This window comes from Nilaparvata lugens, chromosome 10, assembly GCF_014356525.2.
Source record: "Nilaparvata lugens isolate BPH chromosome 10, ASM1435652v1, whole genome shotgun sequence".
Classification (NCBI taxonomy): domain Eukaryota; kingdom Metazoa; phylum Arthropoda; class Insecta; order Hemiptera; family Delphacidae; genus Nilaparvata; species Nilaparvata lugens.
Window position 1 is genome coordinate 35,734,812 of NC_052513.1, and position 19,984 is coordinate 35,754,795.

At 34.6% G+C, this 19,984-nt stretch overlaps 1 protein-coding gene across 10 annotated transcripts in view; it reads left to right on the forward strand.

Annotated features, from left to right (window-relative positions):
- Nucleotides 1-3: 3 nt before the first annotated feature.
- LOC111064411 (ral GTPase-activating protein subunit beta) overlaps nt 4-19,984 on the forward strand; it is an 89,261-nt gene continuing 69,280 nt past the window's right edge. For 8 of the 10 annotated variants that reach the window (XM_039436726.1, XM_039436728.1, XM_039436727.1 and 5 more), the window contains exons 1-5: nt 14-221; nt 5,801-6,043; nt 14,562-14,763; nt 16,623-16,649; nt 18,252-18,416. In XM_039436726.1, coding sequence (XP_039292660.1) covers nt 186-221; nt 5,801-6,043; nt 14,562-14,763; nt 16,623-16,649; nt 18,252-18,416 — 673 coding nt within the window. In that variant the 5' untranslated portion in view covers nt 14-185. Of the gene's footprint in view, nt 222-5,800; nt 6,044-14,561; nt 14,764-16,622; nt 16,650-18,251; nt 18,417-19,984 lie in introns of all 10 variants that reach the window. The other 2 variants (XM_039436731.1, XM_039436736.1) reach the window with 1 other exon arrangement.

Consider the following 19,984-nt stretch of genomic DNA (forward strand, 5'->3'; position numbering starts at 1 on the left):
GATATCGATAGCTATTCTTTATTTACAAAATATGAAGTTTGATGACTGTTCTGCTTACGTGATTAAGTGATAGTAAATTTTATAAAACTTCTTGTAAATTTCTCATAATGTTATTTGAAAGAGTGTCTTCTTGCTATTTGATAGTGGTTTTCAATTTATAGACAATAATCTAAACATCTTCATCTATGAATTTGGGAGTATTCAATAGAGTAAATTGGAAGGTTAGTTTTATGTTTCAATATAACTTATTTATCATTTTTTATTAATTGAAATTCATGAGAATTTATTATGAATTTGTTTGCAGTATGGGTCCTTCCTTTATAACAACGTCTTACTACTCCTGTATTTCTGTAGGTCTTTCATTTTAGTCATTGTTAAGAAACAATGAGTAGTTTTCTTAAACTACTTGTTTAAGAAAAAGTAGGTTAATAAGATTTTTAGTTATACTAATAAAGAAAGTGTTTTCTATCATTCCATCTACCTTAAAATAATAAATTAGTTCTTACTGTTATTTATTATCAAGAATCAAACTATGAAGATGTAATTTAGTATGTTTTTGCAATCAAACCTCTTTTATTAGTAGTGTACCTACTAAATTTTAGTGTGTGGTATGCTTCTTGCTACTTTTAGATATATACTGAACAATTTCCTGTTGAAAATACACAAACAATTATTGCTGCAGTCTAGAAAAGGAATTTGAAATGACACTTTTAAGATAAAACTAAAAACATTAAAGATAGCTGGAAAAACTCTATACTTGCTCACCTCTCATATAGGAAAAAATATGTAAAACTGGAGTACTAGACCACCACGAAGAAAACAACATTTTTCAGTAAAAATTAACATTTTAATCAGTAAACAAAGCTGTACCTTGTACCCCAGGGAATCATACTTGGACCATTTTTTCCTGATATACATTAGACTTCCTAAATGAAATATCCAGCTGTAACAAATGTATCCATACTCTTGGCAAACGACACTACAATACTGGTGTCTCATAATGAACTAGACCCAGTAAACACACTTGTCAACAAAACACTGGAAGAATCCATCCATACCTGCAATAAATTACAACTATCTACCAATGAACAAGGAAAGAAGGTAGAAAAGAATACGACCTACAACAATGAAGAAAAATGAAAGAAGGAGAGGTCAAACTTTGTTTGAAAAGATAGGATTTGATTGGATCAACTACCTATAAAACTTGGATAAAAGAGGATATGGAAAGGGTTGATTTAAAAAAATCAACTAAAAGTATTAGAGTTGCCATTATTCGATGAATGAACTGAAATAATGAACTACGTTTAGATATTACATTTTTAGTTTATTTTTTTTGAACCGGTTTATGACTTTTTATGGTTTTTATGAACCTTTGATTTTATTAATTTTTTAGCTTTACGCTTAATACACTTTTTGACCATACATAGTATTAATCTGTAAAAGAGACGTGGTACAAAATAAACTGGAAGATAACGATACAGAGTCAATACCGATCTTTCTGTTTGAAATAGCAAGTCTTCCTCCGTAGCTGAAAGCTGGGTGGGTTCCGGTAGGTAATGCTGTTTTGTAGCAATGACTAGGAACGATACCTGTTGAAATATAAAACATAATTAAAAAAATCAACATCAATTTTCATGAAAAGTAAATAAAATTAATGACATTTTTTCAATTTTAATAAAAAAAATAAATAAAAATTAAACTAGTGTTTGATCAATCATATGAGTACTGTGATGAATAATTAAAGTGATGAAATGATTCAATGGTCATTAAGTTGATAGAAACATTTCTCATCATGTTGATGATAAAATGAATCTGTGAGCAGAAATAAATCTTTCTAAAATAAGTACCATTATTCATTATACTTATTATAAGTACCGGTACCTTATTCAGGTACCATTAATAATACCTGAGTATCAAGAACTCAGGTACTTATCGTCTCCTCTTTCGGAGGAGACGATAATTCGTCGGTCCCGACTACCTAAAAAGTAGTCGGAATCTCTCATCGTCATCCCTCTCACTCATTACCCAAGCACAAGCGGACAAGCCTAAGAGCTTAGGCTCAGTATTATTATCATTACTTGTATTTAAATGCTTTGTTGCAGTATTTTAATTTTAGTGTATTTTTATCAACAATCAATATAGCCTAGTGAAGTTGACAAGGGACTTCAATATTCACAGATACATTCGAAACTAATATAGGGTACTCACAAAAAATTAAACTTGAAAGATAAATAATAAAAGTAATAAGAGGATTACTGACCACAATTATAACTACGCGAAGCAAAGAAAATGATAACTGCTTACTCCTATCCATTACAATGAACTTTTATAAATTTTAAACTAAAAAAAGCTACATTAATGAAACTTCATCTTTACTTTATGATCTCACTGCACATCGTGCTCAACAAAACTGATTCAAAGTATTTCTGCAGCAGATGAACAATAATATTTCATTGTTCAATTAACAAAAAAGGTGTTAGGATTCCTGTTCTGTATTTATTGGTAAACAATGTTTGTATTAACACACTTTTTTATGTATTGTGTAGTTTGTAATGTTTGTATAGTTTTTATGCAGATATTGGGTGCGATTGGTTTTGAAACCTTTGTGATTCATATTGGGAAAGTCATTCCTATTGTGATTACTTGATTGTTCTTCCACTACTAGTAAGCATAATTTCAATTTATGAACAATAAATAACTGTGATTCTGTACCAAATCTCAATATTTTATTTATTTATTTAACAACAATGACAAAACAACTGAATCATAATATCTATTCGTTTTTACTTTCCTTGCCCTATTAACATAGGTAAGGAAAGTATCGCTTTCCGAAAAAAAATTAAGGTACCCCAATTTCTACATTTATATACGTTTCAAGGTCTTCTGAGTCCAAAAAAGTGGTTTTTGGGTATTGGTCTGTGTGTGTGTATGTGCGTCTGTGTACACGATATCTCATCTCTCAATTAACGGAATAACTTGAAATTCGGAGCTTAAGATCCTTACACTATAAGGATCCGTCACGAACAATTTCGATCAAATGCAATTCAAGATGGCGGCTGAAATGGCGAAAATGTTGTCAATACAGGGGTTTTCGCGATTTTCTCGAAAACGGCTTCAACGATTTTGATCAAATTTATACCTAATAATAGTCATTGATAAGCTCTATCAACTGCCACAAGTCCCATATCTGTAAAAATTCCAGGAGCTTCGCCCCATCTATGCAAAGTTTGATTTTAGATTCTCAATTATCAGGCTTCAGATACAATTTAAACAAAAAAACTCAAATGGAAAAGATTGAGCATAAAAATCTTTACAATTAATGCTCAGTAACATTTTCACCTAAAATTGCAAATAAGCTCGAAATTCGAGAAAATGTGATTATTCAATTGCAAACTGTTGATTCTATTAAAACATTCACTATGAAGAAATAGCAGACTTCGTGTGTCTCCAGCGTTATTGTCCTGTCACCAGCTGGCTTGGATCTTTGAATAGTAGACTTTGCGTGAACACTAGCGTCAGGTGATCAATTTTCATAACGGCGAAGAAAGTTGTGTGAGTGCACCACACCATATTTTTCATATTGTGGAGTGAATATTGATTCTACAAGAATAACTCCAATTTATGTGCTGTTCTCCCTTCTACAGCAATACTTTATAATGAATCTGCATTTCTTTCAAATATAATTCTTCCTAACGCCGATAATATGAAGTGAATCTCGCTATAGCATGAGTAACAACTTTTGCACCTGCCTGAATCAAACACTCACTATTTCTTTCTAAATTATCACATCAACCCTTCCCATTCAATCAATGCTTAGGCTGCTCACACACCGATTAGTCAAGACAAGACTAGTCACGTTTAGTCACAATACTTCACATTGCTGCTTATGACGCCACACACACACACACACACACACACACACACACACACACACACACACACACACACACACACACACACACACACACACACACACACACACACACACACACACTGATTAGTCATTGCAATTAGACATGACTCCATAAGCAACTATGTGAAGTATTTTGACTAAACGTGACTAGTATTGTCTTGATTAATCGGTGTATGACCAGCCTCACATTTGAATTATATCTCACTATAATAATCTCGCCGGCCAGGATAGCTCAGACGACTAAGGCGGTGCACACTTCAGTCTTCTAGTGCTTCCTGGTCGTGGGTTCGAATCCCGCTGAATCCCATTGAATAGGAATGGACGTTTGATCATCTCATCAAATCATCCTCGCACTCACATTACCCACGCACAAGCAAAAATTGCATATGGGCATCATCTGCAATACAAAATATATACCATAAGGGAAAAATATATACTGAATGAAAAAGACTAAGAAATTGTCAAAAAAACCACTGATTTATTGATAATTAGAAAGACCGGTTTCGGTTATTACACCATTGTCAATCTCTGATAAACTAAAACTAAATACAAGAGCAGCAGAATTTATACTAGTAGGCGAGTACTGCTATACTACTACTAGCAGTACTCGCCTACTAGTATAAATTCTGCTGCTCTTGTATTTGGTTTTAGTTTCAGAGATTGACAATGGTGTAATAACCGAAACCGGTCTTTCTAATTATCAATAAATCAGTGGTTTTTTGACAATTTCTTAGTCTTTTTCATTCAATATGAATAATTACCACAATATCAACTTCTCAACTACACAAAAAGAAAAATATATACCATCAGGGAAAAATAGCATTAGAAGATATCTCATGATATAGGACGCTCATGTTTCACAATTTACTTTTACGCCAAGCCCAATATTGCCGATTACTGTCGACTATTCCTGATTACTTCTTTCTTGGCTGGTTGAGAGTGTAAGAACGGCACAGTATGAGATACGACCAGCGCCACATAGTTTTACGAAAAAACTACGTGTATCAGCTTGGCGTAACAGTGATGCCGCATCTATATGTTGGCCCAGTAAGCTGGCCCAGCCTGGTAACCTAATGTAGGTCAATGAAGGCCACCCATCCACACACTGTCGCTAGCCGACATTGGGCCAACGTGTAGATGCGGCATGAAATGGAAACATAAGCGCCCTATACCATGCGACATCTTCTTATCTTTTTGGTTAGAGCCACTCTTAATTATCAAGAACTAAAAAGTCCAAGTATCCTTTTTAAAAATGTTTACTCTCAACATGGTTCAACATTAAATGTCATTTTCAAGTCTTGAAAATGTTTTTAAAAAGGGTTCTTAGATTTTTTATTTTCTATTTTCTGATCTTCTTATCTTTATGATGAAATTGTATAATTAATCAGTGAACGCTCCACATTCAACTAATGCTTACTATGTTTTAAGTGAATCTCAATTAAAACATAGTCTCTATTATGAGAACATGAATCTCAATTATGAGAACATAGTCTCTATCAACTTGAAAGACCTCACTCTCCTCTCACAGACTCAAGTCTTTGTAGAGAGTATTCACTGTTGAATGTTTAAATGAATTTTATAAATTTGTATTATGCTTTTGTGAATAAAAAGCTATTTGATTTGAATAAAATAGGTTGATAATATCAATATGCAACTTTACAACTTTTAAATATATTCATTTCCAACTTTCCTAACTTTGTTTGTATTTGTGTAGCCCCGACAGGAAGGAAATTCTTTACATTCAACGAATGCTGTCTATGTTTTATGTGAATCTCAATAAATAGCCTAACAATAATAAATAATAATAACAAAGAACGTGACAACTTTTAATTATATAAATTTCCAACTCGTCTCAACTATTGTTCTGCTTTGTGTGTTCCCCTCCAGGAAGCAGGCGGCGACGGCATGTACGGCGAATGGGCGTCGCTGAGTGGAGTGGTGATGCGGGGGGGCGTGGTGGGCGGCGGGGAAGGTGGAGGAGGAGACAGTGTGCTGAGCAAGCTGGGTGCGTCGAATGGCCGCGACGTGGCTGTGTCCGTTGTGAAGCAGTTGGCCGCCAATCTGGGCATAGCGCAGGCGGCCGAACCCAGTTCGCTCACCACCGACCGTGAAGTCCAATGGTGCATGGAGGTCAGTCAGTCTCTCATTCACAGGGTGTCCCACGAAAGGTGTCACTATAGATTCTACGTGAAATTCGCTACAAAAAATGTTTGGTGACATTTTATTCTATCGATCTCGGCTTTCGAGATCTATCAACTTTTCGATATTTTTGAAATAGGCCTACTTAGGCCTATGTAGGTTATTAATAATTAATTTAGAAAATATTTCATCTAATAACGTCGGATAAAGGAAAAAATAATAAGAATCTTATTTAAAAGTTCTTCCTTTTTCCAACCATTTTCTTATAGTGAGGTCTACGTTACAATGGCAGTGTTTGATTAGCAAAGGCATTGCTATCCTTGTCTATCATTCAACAAAGTGGATAGCGCTATCTCTTTTTCGCTTTGCTCTGTTGCCCGATCTTTTTTTAACAATGTGGAATTAATTAATGAAATATTTCATCTTAATCATTAAAATTCATTATGAAATTAATAATACTTTTTTGCTTAATAAAATATAATTGATTATTTTAAACAAGAATGATCAGTTAATATTACATCAATAGACCTGTATCAGCTACCATTTATATAAGGCATTGACAAGACAACATTGTTCTGCTATATTTATTTACTGCCATTATAACGTGGACCTCACTATAGAATTAGATTTTGACTTATAAGTTTCTAGTTATTGACGGTAAGGCCCGCCGCAAAGTAGACCCACGTTAATCCACGAAAAGCAACCCACGCCGGGATCTTTTTGTGAACCATTGCTATAGAATTATTCATAATCAATTAACTGACAAGTGGATTATTCATTGCATGTATTACACAGATGTCTGGAGAAGCCTAGCAATGGTTTACAAAACAACCCACGGCGTGGGTTGCTTTCGTGGATTAACGTGGGTCTACTTTGCGGCGGGCCTTACCGTCAATAACTAGAAACTTATAAGTCAAAATCTAATTCTATAGTGAGGTCCATTGGAGGTTATTGGAAATTTCTCCTTCTTTCCAACCCTTAGAATCGGATTTTTTATAGTTTTCTGGTTATTGACGTTTTAATGACGGTAAATAGCCCTATTTCAAAAACATTACGATAATTAACCAATATTCTTGGGAGTGTTTATTGCGATTGAATAGAAACAACAACCAATTTTTTTCATATGAGATCTCCTTTAATATCAATTTATATCGTCAAGACCAGCTATTCTGCGTATCTTTCTTTTCAAATAATCAATGACATACAACAAAATGTAGTAGAATACTTCGGCTACAGTCATTATACTCACGCCTAAAAATGCGTCCAAGTATACAACGGTGGAATCGACCATCTCATTGTTATTGAACGTGTAGGTACGAACTTTTGGATGGAAGAAATTGTCCCTGAATCCAATTTCAATATCGTAAAACTTGGACTCACCTAATTTATTGGAAGGACCTGCATCATATGTCTCATATTCATATGATTCGTAAGATACCACCTTGTAGTCAGTGTAGTTGCAAGACGGCAGACAATCACAAGAATTTGCAGAGCTGCTGTCACTTATTGTCTCATAATGACTCTTCAAGGCAACATTCATCGCACAGGAGCTGTTTTCATCTGAGCAGATGTATGTTGATTCGTTGTGCGGCATGAAGAACAGAACACATCCGCATTCTCGCAATGCTCTTTTGGCTGAGCACTCTATTAAACAGTTTTGTCGTGTATAATATTGAAAAAAGTCCAATGTTTTTTCGGTTGTGTTATAGCATTGACTGGGAAATGAAACTTTGTACAGAAAATCATCGACAGGATATTTTAGGATTAGTTCAGGGTCGATTAGAACTCGAGCGCTTTTTGTGAATTGAAGACGATGCCATCTCATGAATGGACTTGGCACATCCCAAGGATTATGAATGGTGAACCGAAGTGTATTGTCTCTCCCAATAAACTTGTCTCTCTGATCAACCAAAAAATAAATTATCTCTGGTAGATCCACTAAAGTTGGGTACTTTCTCAATGGCAGATAGCGGCGACTATGTGAATGAAACTTATTCCCCATTGTATCACTCAAATATGCCCATTTTTTATAAAACGATGGGAACCCATGAATTGTATCATTGTCCGATTCATACATGATGTACCGCCCAGTCTGTCTCATTTCTGGTTGTAAGTGATTGCGTAGAAAATTTCGTACCGCGTTCACGTTGTAAATCTTTGAAGGGGGAAGCATGTTGCAAGTCAAACAGAGTTGCCTGTACATGAACGTTTGCGATATTTCGTAATTATGAGCAAATGAGGTGAAGCGTAATCTATTAAACAGTGAGATATCTTCGAAAAACTTTTCAAGACTTGAATCAGATACAACAAATCTCTTCTCACTACTATTCTTATTATTTTCAGTAGAACTTATATTGTACATCACATCAAATGCTTCCCTTGTCATGCCTAGAATATTAGCAATCTTGTACATTTCATCTCCATGTTCATTCATGAAAGATTTAATTTTTTCCCCTGACACACCTAGTGAACCACATATGGTTAATGCTGGAATTGACAAGGTAGAGATGTGTTGGCGGGTAGGTGCCACTTCAATCGTCATCGGAGTTTCTGCCCATTTAGCCATTTTCATGTTGTATATTGCGAACAATGATATGATGAAACCTATTACAGCTGTACACCAGAAACAACGCTCTAGCCAATGTCTGTTCGGGTCGCCGATGTATTTGACACCATGAAGTGATATATCCTCCAGAAAGTTCTTCAAATAGGGATTCATGTTTTTTCTTCTTCTCATTTGTCTTCTATGTGGAGTTTTGGAAGCAGCCACGTCCATGAGTGTAATTAACACAACAAGCAATTTAATAAACAGTAATTGATTACTCAATTTAATAAATAGTCCATTTGAACAAGAACTAGGATATGGATTCTTGTACTTCCAACTAGAACACTGAGCAGACTGATCTAATGTGAGCGTAGACTGCTAAACAATGAGCCATAAACATTGAATTTAATTCCAGAAAACCTCTTTTAATATTAATATTATTATCGTATTGATATAGAGTTCAGAGCTATAACGAGTAGCCTACATAATAGCTCGAAGCATGCAAATCACATTCCAAATAATTACCATTTCTTTTGGGATTTGCATTAAAAGGTACGTGTCTCACCTTACATCTGTATTGTATGAGCTTGTTACTCATTCTAAGGTCAAATTAATATGACCTCGCTATCCTCCTCCTCCTCCACCTCCTCCTCTTCCTTCTCCACCTCCTCCTCCTCCTCCACCGCCTCCTCCTCTCCCCTCCTCCTCCTCCTCCTCCTCCTCTCCTCCTCCTCATCCACCTCCTCCTCCTCCACCGCCTCCTTCAACCCCTCCTCCTCCTCATCCACCTCCTCCTCCACCCCCTCCTCATCCACCTCCTTCTCCTCATCCTCATCCTCCCTCTCCTCATCCTCATCCTCCTTCTCCTCATCCTCCTCCTCATCCTCCTCATCCTTCTCCTCATCCTCCTCCTCCACCTCCTTCTCCTCCTCCTCCTCATCCTCCTCCTCCACCACCTCCTCCTCATCCTCCAACTCATTTTCCACTTTCGTGTCATTTTTTGTTGATGTTCATGTTCAGTGGTTATTGATGTTCATTTACGAATAACATCATCAATAATTAGATAGCTTAATTAATTCAAACTTGGCATGGTTTATGAATTCATCCAATTTGGATAATGTATTTGAGACATGATCATTGACATGCGAATCCCAAGGGGAATAATAGTAGAGTTATGTGGAATATAAATTTCATGACATATACTGTGAGGAAAAAGTCTAATTATAATGTTTTAGTAGAATGAAATTTTAAATGAGTGGTCCTGTCCTAATATTCATTATTTAGGAGTCTGTTGAAGGTTTAAGCTCACATTAAAGAAAATTCTAGACAGTGTTGAATGTACCATATTACTTACATCCTAGTTATTGTATAGATTGGCAATCCATTTGAGTGAACTATAATCTACTGTGTATATTGCTTGTTGTGCTGATCAAACTCATGGACGTAGCTGCTGCCAAAACTCCACATCGACGACAAATGAGGAGAAGAAAGAACATGAATCCCCATTTCAAGAACTTTGTGGAGCATACATCACTTCATGGTGTCAAATACATCTTTGACCCGAACCGACATTGGCTAGAGCGTTGTTTCTGGTGTACAGCTGTAATAGGTTTCATCATATCATTGTTCGGAATATACAACATGAAAATGGCTCAATGGAAAGAAACTTCCATGACGATTGAATTGGCATCTACATCCCAACACATTTCAACCCTGCCCTATCCTGCTTTGACCATCTGTGGTGCACTTGGTGTATCAGAGGAAAAAGTCGAATCTTTCATGAATAAACGACATGGTGATGAGATTTACAAAATTGCAGATATTTTAGGCATGACAAGGGAAGCATTTGACGAAATGTATAATATTATTTCTACTGAAAATGATACAAACATTAGTGGAAAGAGATTTTTCATCTCTGATCAAAGTCTTGAGAACTTTTTCCACGATATATCTCTGTCTGACAGGTTATACTTCGCACGAGTAAAGTATGAGTTCGAAAAAAACTCCAACTTTCATGTTCAGACAAGTCTGCATGACTTGCAATATGCTCCCACCTTCAAAGATCTACAAAGTGAATGCTGTACGAAATTTTTCACGCAGTCATGTACAACCACACATCAGACAGTCTGGACTGAGCATCAGGTTTCAATTGGATTCTGATAAAATTCATGGATTTCCTTCGTTCACGGGGACATGGTTCTATCAAAATGATACTTTCAAACTATGGTTACCAAGTAAGTACCCAACTTTAGTTGAGAGACCACACATACGTTATGGATTGCTTGATAGTAAAAACAAGTTTATTGGCAGAGACAATACACTTCGGTTTACTATTCATAATCCTTGGGATGTTCCAAGTCCATTTATGAGGTGGCATAGTCTTCGATTATCAAGAGGCTCTCGCATACTCATCGACCCTGAACTTATCCTAAAATATCCTGTCGATGATTTTCTGTACAAAGTTCCATCTGCCAAGGAATGCTACAATACAACCGACAAAACATTGGACTTCATCCAATATTATTCACAACAAAACTGTTTAACAGAGTGCTCCACCAAGACAGCTTTGAAAGAATGCGGATGTGTTCTGTTTTTCATGCCGCACAACGAATCAACATACATCTGCTCTGATGAAAACAGCTCATGTGCGTTGGATGTTGCCTTGGAGAGTCATTATGATTCAAGTGAAATGAACTCCGCCAATTCTTGTGACTGTCTGCCATCTTGTAACTACACTGATTACAAGGTTATATCATATGAATCATTTTCTGAGGATGTGCTTGATGATCCATCGAGTTTCCACAAAACTCACGAGGTTGAAATTATATTCAGGGAAGATTTTTTCTATCCAAAAGTTCGTACCTACACCTACAGTAACTATGAGATGATCGATTCCACTGTTACCTACCTGGACACATTTCTAGGCATAAGTATAATGACTGTGACTGAAATTTTCTACTACTTGTTATTGTATGTTATTGATTATTTGAAAAGCAAGATACAGACAATGCTTGATGGATTGTATATGCCTTGTGAACTGAACTTGAATAAACAATACTAATTAACATTTTTTTATTTTATTTCAACACCTACAATCCATCAAGAAGAATGTCCAAATCATATTCTTTTCAACTCGAGATCGATGATTTGAACTACATCTAAAAGCTAAACAATTTGAGCAGAATATAAAACTTAGTATGAGAAGTTTCGATTGTTGTTTTAAATGTTATGAACGTTTTCAGTTTGACTCTTGAGGTTTTCTAAAGGCCTCCATCCATGGTCAAACAAGTTTGTGCAAATTATCACCTAATCATAGGGCCCCATCAGGCCACATGACTAAAATATTGTACTGAGTGAGTCATAAGTATGGGAACCCTTCAATAAGTTGGAGACTGTTGTAGATATAATACTGTAACTTTCAGGATAAGTTATTGTTCAAATACTCTACCTATTGACGTACAACTGAATTTCAACCCCTCATAAGGGGGTGACTTAGGGGTTGTAACTCGAATATTTAAAATGTAAACACCCATTGTGTGGTACATCATTTTAAAGGCCTTTTAAAAAAAAGTAAGATAACATCAATTAAAATGTATCCAAAATGGCGACTGATTGAAGTTTTAGTTAAGGGCGTTAGAAGTTAAGTGTTAGAAGTTTAGGGGGTGACCCTTATGAGGGGTTGAAATTCAGTTGTACGTAATAGGTAGATTACTTGACCAATAACTTATCCTGAAAGTTACAGTATTATATCCACAACAGTCTCCAATTTATTGGAGGGTTCCCATATGTCTTACTCTGTATATGTGTTAATATGCTGTAGAACTAGTGTGTCTATTCTATTATGTGTGGAGCCTGATTTTATATGTAGGTACTAAGTTAATTTGCACAATCATGTTTGACCGTGCATAAGGGTCTTTATTTAAGCCTTTTTACAATAAAGTAGGTTTCATTTTAAACAGTCAGGTTTAATAATTATGAATAATATCAATGCTTCTCATTTAAACTAATTGTGACAGTTCAAAGTGAATATCACTACAGGAAGTATCAAAAATGACACTCGGTTTTGTTAAAATTGTGAAATTCAGTTTTCATCGAAGTTAGATATTCAATTTTGAACCAATGCCAACCTTCTATTGAAAGTCAATAGTATGTTTGAAAGTTTGAAAGTATATTGAAAGTCAAGAGTATGTTTCTGTCCTGCCTAATGTATCTTTCTAATCCTGTCCGACGGCTGGATTTGTGGGAAATAGCAGAAAACTGAAAAGGTCTTGGGAAGGAAAAGTGAAATCTTGGAATTTTAGAGGTGAAGCCGTGGTCTGGTATTCTAGAGGTTGCAAATTCCAAATAGTCAACAGGTAATAGAGATGGATTAATATTGTGAATTGACAGACCGTAAATCATGAATGGAATGGATTGAATGGAAGTAATTAGCCTAGAATTAGAATCATTAATTATTAGAATCAAGTGTTTGTGTTTTGTTTCAATGTGGAAATTAGTGAAGAATTGGAAAGTCGCACATAACCTTTATTTGGACAATTCATTTTATGAAATTGGGATGAAAAGAAGTTTTGGACTGTAGTCTGTTTCTTTGTCCTTAAGTTGATTGTAAATGATGAATAAATAAATAAATAAATTATACTTGAGATTGGCGAGTCTTCAAACTTAGCTAATAATAAATTACTATTTGATGCACGTTATAAAGTCAGTGGAATATAGACGATATAGCTACCAGTTCTACGTCATACCGGGGTACCACTTGAAAATTACAACAAAATATTTTGTAACATTTCCTAAATTTTTTCCTTGCTCCTAAATAGCTTGAAACTCTCTTTTTGAGGCTAAATGTAGAAAGTTTTCCCGTGGTGGACCCCCCTGGAACATTGCGTTCTGGAACCTATATTTTTACAAAATCAGCACTGTGAATATTTACTTATTCACTTATCTATTTATCATTCACAATCAACTTAAGAACAAAGAAACAGACTACAGTCCAAAATTTCTTTTCATCCCAATTTCATAGAATATATTGTCCAAATAAAGGTTATGTGAGACTTGGTTATGTGAATATGATTATGATATCTCAATAACAATTGGAAATTATGGCTCGGTTGCACAAAAGCATGTTAAATTTTAACCGTGATTAAATGCCAAGAGATTCAATCAGAGTAGCCTTCTTTTCGAAAAAAACTCCGAGAAACCTCTAGGCATCTAATCATGATTAACATTTAACAATGGTTTCTACAAGATTGGTTCCCTTGGCATTTAATCATGATTAATATTATTTGACAACGTTTTGTGAAACTTGAAATTTGATTAACAACATGAACTTGAAGCCGGTTGCATTGAACTCCAAATCAAATTTTACATAAGAATCTACTCAATAATTCAACATTATTTAATATAAGAATCTCAATAATGTAATATTGTTACTGTATAATTAATGGAGGGAATGACTGAGGGAAGGAATGCGCGAAAAAGGCTAAGGGTGGGCACACACCAGTTAGTCAAGACAAGACTAGTCACGATTAGTCACAATACTTCACATAGTTGCTTATGAAGCAACACACACCGATTAGTCATTGCAATTAGACATGTCTTCATAAGCAACTATGTGAATTATTGTGACTAAACGTGTCTTGTCTTTTCTTGACTAACTGGTGTGTGCCTAGCCTAAGACTGGAGTACATAGAAAAACTGATAAAGGATCCGAGATGTGCCAACTACAGTGACCTTAAAAGGATGGCGGGTGACAGAGAGGCATGGAGAGTTGCTGTGAACACCCCCAACGGCTGTTAACCAAAGAAGAAGAAGACTGTATAATAATTAATTCAAATATCCAATGACAGGAATGTAAATGTAACTGAGGACTTCTGCTACTGCATAAGATCGTTAATATTGTTTTTATTTATTTGGTGTTCACCTATTCTTAATTTCTTTGATTAATGAGCAATTTTTGTTGGCTAGGTGATCTGCTACGGGCTGAGCTTGCCTCTGAGCGAGCATGAGGCGATCAAGGATTGTGTCAACGTGTACTGCGAGTGGATGACCTGTCTGCACCCGATTCCCAAGCTCAGTGTGCCCCGCCCCGTGTGTGAGGACCCCAATCTCTACGCGCGCAAGATGATCGGTCACTTCCACAATCTGTTTGTGCCCAGGAAGGGTGAAGGTGAGTAGAGGATCATTCACTCTCAATTGAATCAATCAGTTACAAACACAATATACAAATGAATACATGCAGTAATAACAACAGACATAATATACAGATGGAAATTACTGAGATATTGCAATTAATCAAATGCTAATGAATTAATTATTATTATTAAACGAAAATCCAAATTGAATGCTGGGATTCACCTTAAAGACTTCTGCTACTGCAAATATTGACAACAGGGTAAACAGCTAGATGGAAATTCGATGAGCTTTGGGAGGTACTGGGTTCGATTCCCGGGCTGACAAATAATTTTTGAATAGTAGCGCTCATCGAACTTCCATCTAGCTGTTTACCCTGTTGTCAATATTTGCAGTAGCAGTAGTCTTCGGGGTGAATTACAGCATTTAATTTGGATTTTCGTTTAATAATAATAAACATAATACGGTATACCAAATCAAGAACGGTCTTTCAACTATGGTTATCCATGCACATCCAATAGGAAAACCTATCAATTGTCTCTATTAATAGCACATTTGCTTCCCATTGAATCTCACTTTAGGTGGATGATTGATTGGTGAAACAAATAAATGAATATATTTCTCGTTTATTTCAATAGGGATAATTGAACGTTTAATGTGAAAAAGTCTTGTAGGTATGCATCGCAGTTCGGAATGGATCAAGGAGGCATATGTTTATTTGTATCCCAATAACAGATCTTTCGACTTCTTTAGACTTAAAGAAGACTTCTTCCTACTTCTTTATTTCCATAAGTTCCAATGTTATTCCAGTGAGTGTAATACTCACTCGGCCGGGCTGAGTAGGAATAGTCAAATTAGAACTCGTGAGAATTATATGACTATCTTTGGACTACAGTAAAATAAATTATTTACTTCAATTCCAAAATATAAAAACTTCAATACTTTTAATTATAAAATATTCTTTGATAAGATTTTACTGGCCAAAAGCTTTCGAAAATAACTTATTTTGTCCTCGAATTTGTTTATTAAATGAGATGGTAGACTACTAATTCATGAATTTACAAAATAGGTAGTGATAGTATGTTTGATGTAAACATGATCCAGTGAATTTCAAGACAGGTTAAACATCTCATGCTACAAAAATAAATCTCGAATGTAAGATAGAATTCCAAGTAGAATGTAATAATTCACCCTGACAGTAGAAGTGTAATGAATTATTTACTAATGTCATTGGATGCTGAATGAATTTGAAATTTCTTGAATGGCGTGTCTATCCCAATTAGCTTTATCAATGATAGATCACGTTTTGTTTTTCATTCATCTTCGGCTCCAAACAATGCATGTTGTAAATACTATTCAAATTGTTTAATTCATTATGTCTCTTTTTTCTACAGCCAAGCTTCTAAAAATGAAATCACGTGTGCTATAAACTTGCATATTTCATCTAGCATGAAAATATTAGCCTACATTTTTATTATATTTCTTGGTCACAGTTGACAATGTAACCTATTTTAACTTATCAATTTGTAAATATAAGTTCTAATAACAGCAATGCAGCTGCATTAGTTATCTTAATAATATTTCAACCACTTTATTAGCTAATTTAATAGATAAATGCAACCAATTTTATTGTACTGTTCTTCTTATTGAATAATGTGTGACTTGTGTATGGCATAATATATTATGCACTATATTTCTTTGATATCTTTCCAAATCTTTCAAATCATAACGAATCTTCTGTTCATCACCATCCTAATCCTATTCTATGACACACAATAATATCTGTACTATATTTTCTTCTGATATATTCTTCACAGAAATCTATTTCTATCACAATTTCACTTTTCAGCCTGCTTTTCATCTAATCTAATTCATTTCGTCTTCTTTTTTCGCTAGTCTGGACATTCCTGTATTTGGACCTAAGTGAGTAAATTATCTACAACTTTATGAAATCTGTTTGGTAGGGGGCGCCTAATGTCTAACGGTTATAGTGGTTATGTTATTAATACAAATATATTTATAAAATTGGGTGTAAGAGTTCACCAATAATATCAAGAATTTATTTAGCTTATTATAATTATCATTTATTGATTCAGTTGTACGTAAATCATTGAAATGTTTAGGGGAGGATCAACAGGTACAGCCGAAAACGGTTCCTCCCCGAATTTTGATACATATACATTGGGTCATAATATAGGATAAAATTATTCATTATTAGCGTTCTACTGAATGTTTCACTGTTATTTCAATGATGCATTCATCTCCAAATTGATTTAAACTATTTGTAAGTCTTTATGTTATTACTCATGTTTCCAAACTTGATAATGTGTATGCAGGAGCACTAATCTTGTAATTCGTATCTTGCTTCATTAACCAATTAGGCTAATTAAAACTACTGAGCTTGATAATCTTTGAAGAGGTAGAACATAATCTTAACGCTTGATGGTAGGAACTTAACATTATATCGTGCTTTATCTCCTAATATACAGTTGTAGAAGGATCAATAACATTTTGATTACTATGCTAACTTGATGTTTCCGAATTCAGACCAAATATTTTTTTGCTATAAAATTCTAGAGTAACGAATAAATATTAACACTAATAAATTAACAAAGCTATCAAATTCAAAGTTAACAATAACTAGTCGTTTTCATAATTTAAATTCAAAATGCTTTCTCCCAATTTTTTCAGGACGCTTTGTTCAACTGAATTCTCCTACGCATTTATAATTTTTTTTTGTATAAATTTATCTTCGAATGTGATCATTTTTATGGTTTTCCGAAGTAGCCTTTCAAGGTTTTGAATTCAAATTTCCAATTTAACCTAGCTTTATATTTTATGATGTTAATTAATTTATCCTCAACCTAAATCAATGTTATAATTTTTTTTTAATGAATTTTCTCAAAGGTATGGTTATTCATTGCTATATATATTTTTTTAGAAATATAGAATTCCACTTTTAGTTTCTAAAACAACCTAACATTTTGTTTAATCATGTACAACTATTACACTTATAAGAGAAGGCACAATAGGCTTATATGCCCAAAACTGTCATTTTCCAAATTTATACTACAGTTCAAATCAAGGACTATAATTATTTCATCAATTATTTCAAAGATAACCTAATTGTATTTGAATAGAATTCAAGTGATAGTGAAGTTTAGTGAACCTAACCCTAATCGGACTTTTATGAAAGTTAGGGAAAGAAGTAAGTCAATCTTAACCTTATTTCTTCTTTCGCAATCATTCTTATAATTTTTCTTTAATCGTTAGTGATATTTGTTATTTTTAAAATCAAATCCAAGTGAAAGTGAAGGTTAGTGAACCTAACCTTTTATCGGGCATTGTAATTCTATGAAAATTTGGGAGAGTATTCGTCAAGGTTATCTCTTTATCAATCATTTTGGTAATTATCATAAGAGATAATTAATGAATAAATGAAGAATGATTTGTTATGGCAATATAATAATAATTAAAATATTTTATGGTAAAAATGAATTTGAATTTTTTGATTTGTGTTGGCAGGCATGGACACGATCAATCGTCAAGCGGTGCTGTGTCACCGTGTTTTGCGTACTCTCCAACAGGTGGCACAACTGTCCACCTCCATGGACCGACAGACATGGGAGACACTGCTGCTCTTCCTATTGGCTATTAACGATACCTTGCTGGCTCCGCCCACTGTCAAAGGTAGTAGCATGTCTTGTACTGTATTTACTGGTGTTTTTGGAAGAATTAATTGAGTTTGAACTCACCCATTACCACCTAGATGGTCCTAGATGGCTAAATCTAGGTGGTAGTGACTCACCCTAAGACTGGGTGCTCACGCTAGAGAAGAATCGAAAAACAAGTAATCTTGTTCTCAACTACAACTTGTTTTTAATTTAACTAATCTATTAAATATTGATGTTTCATGGTGTCATAATTTTCAAGAATTGTATAATTATTTCGAAAACTTGTAATGATTCTCAATTTTTATTTTAAAATTCCCCTCAATCTAACGGTTGATACAAGGCTAAACTTATCTCAATTGACAGTTCAAGTATTAAAAAGCAGGGTGGCCACCTACCGAGAAAATCTGGAGAACCTTAAATTCCTAATGATTTTACTAACCGGGAAAAATACCGTGAATTCCTCATGAATTTTTCCAATTACTCGTGAATTTTTCATAAATTTCAATCAGTTCAGTGAAGAAGTGTTCAGTAACAATAAACTCAAATAAAAAAATACTTGTTGGCAATAATAATTAGCAATGTTTTTGAACTCCCTTACATAACAAATCTAAAAACATCGATATTCTTGTCATGTCAAAAATTAACAATATATTTGGAAATTTAAATATGCTATTTGCAATTCTTCATGGAAGATCAAACTGAAGATTTCCATTATAAATTCTTTACAAATGTATATTGTTCCTCAAATACCGCGGATACTCTACCTCGAAATTTTGAAATTTTACTCTGGAAAACCGGGAATTACTTATGATTTGTTTATTTTGAAATGGGTGGCTACCCTGAAAAGTTAATGAAAACACTGGGAATTTGAAAATTCAAAACTTTTTCACACTGAAGATGACACCAATGATGTTGAAACATGTTTGTAATTTTACAGTAAATTAATGATATTTTTGACAACATCCCAGTGTTTTCATTATGGATAGATATCACAACATCTCACAAGCAACAGTATCTGAAGTATTAAAAAGTTGTCTAAAATGGGGACATGAAATGGGGCTGTTGAGTTGTACATCTTGCTTATTCCTTCTGTTTCAATACGGATGATGTCGACATAAACTTCTTGTTTGTGCATGAATAATATAATAAGTTCGTGGGTGATTGAACAAACGTCCATGTCTACCGGCGAGATTCGAACCCATGACCAGGCAGTGCCAGCAGACTAAAGGGTTAAACGCCTTAATCTGTATTTCCAGTTCATGGATTCCCAATATCAGTATCAATGAAAGTGACCGGCACGGTAAAAATATAATCTCCATGAGATCTGATTGGACTATTTTCACTCAGCACGGCCGAGCGAGTATGAATAGTCCCATTATAACGTACGGGAATAATATTTTCACTGTACCGGACACGTCCACTGATACTGATATGTGAGAATCCAGCTATAATAGGTCAATAATCTACTGGTCAACATTTTATGGACTGGTGGACTTTCTATAGTCTATATATACGGTACCATTTGTATTGCACAGTGCTATACATAGCCCACATGACCATTATCTATACTGCTACTCGTAGTTA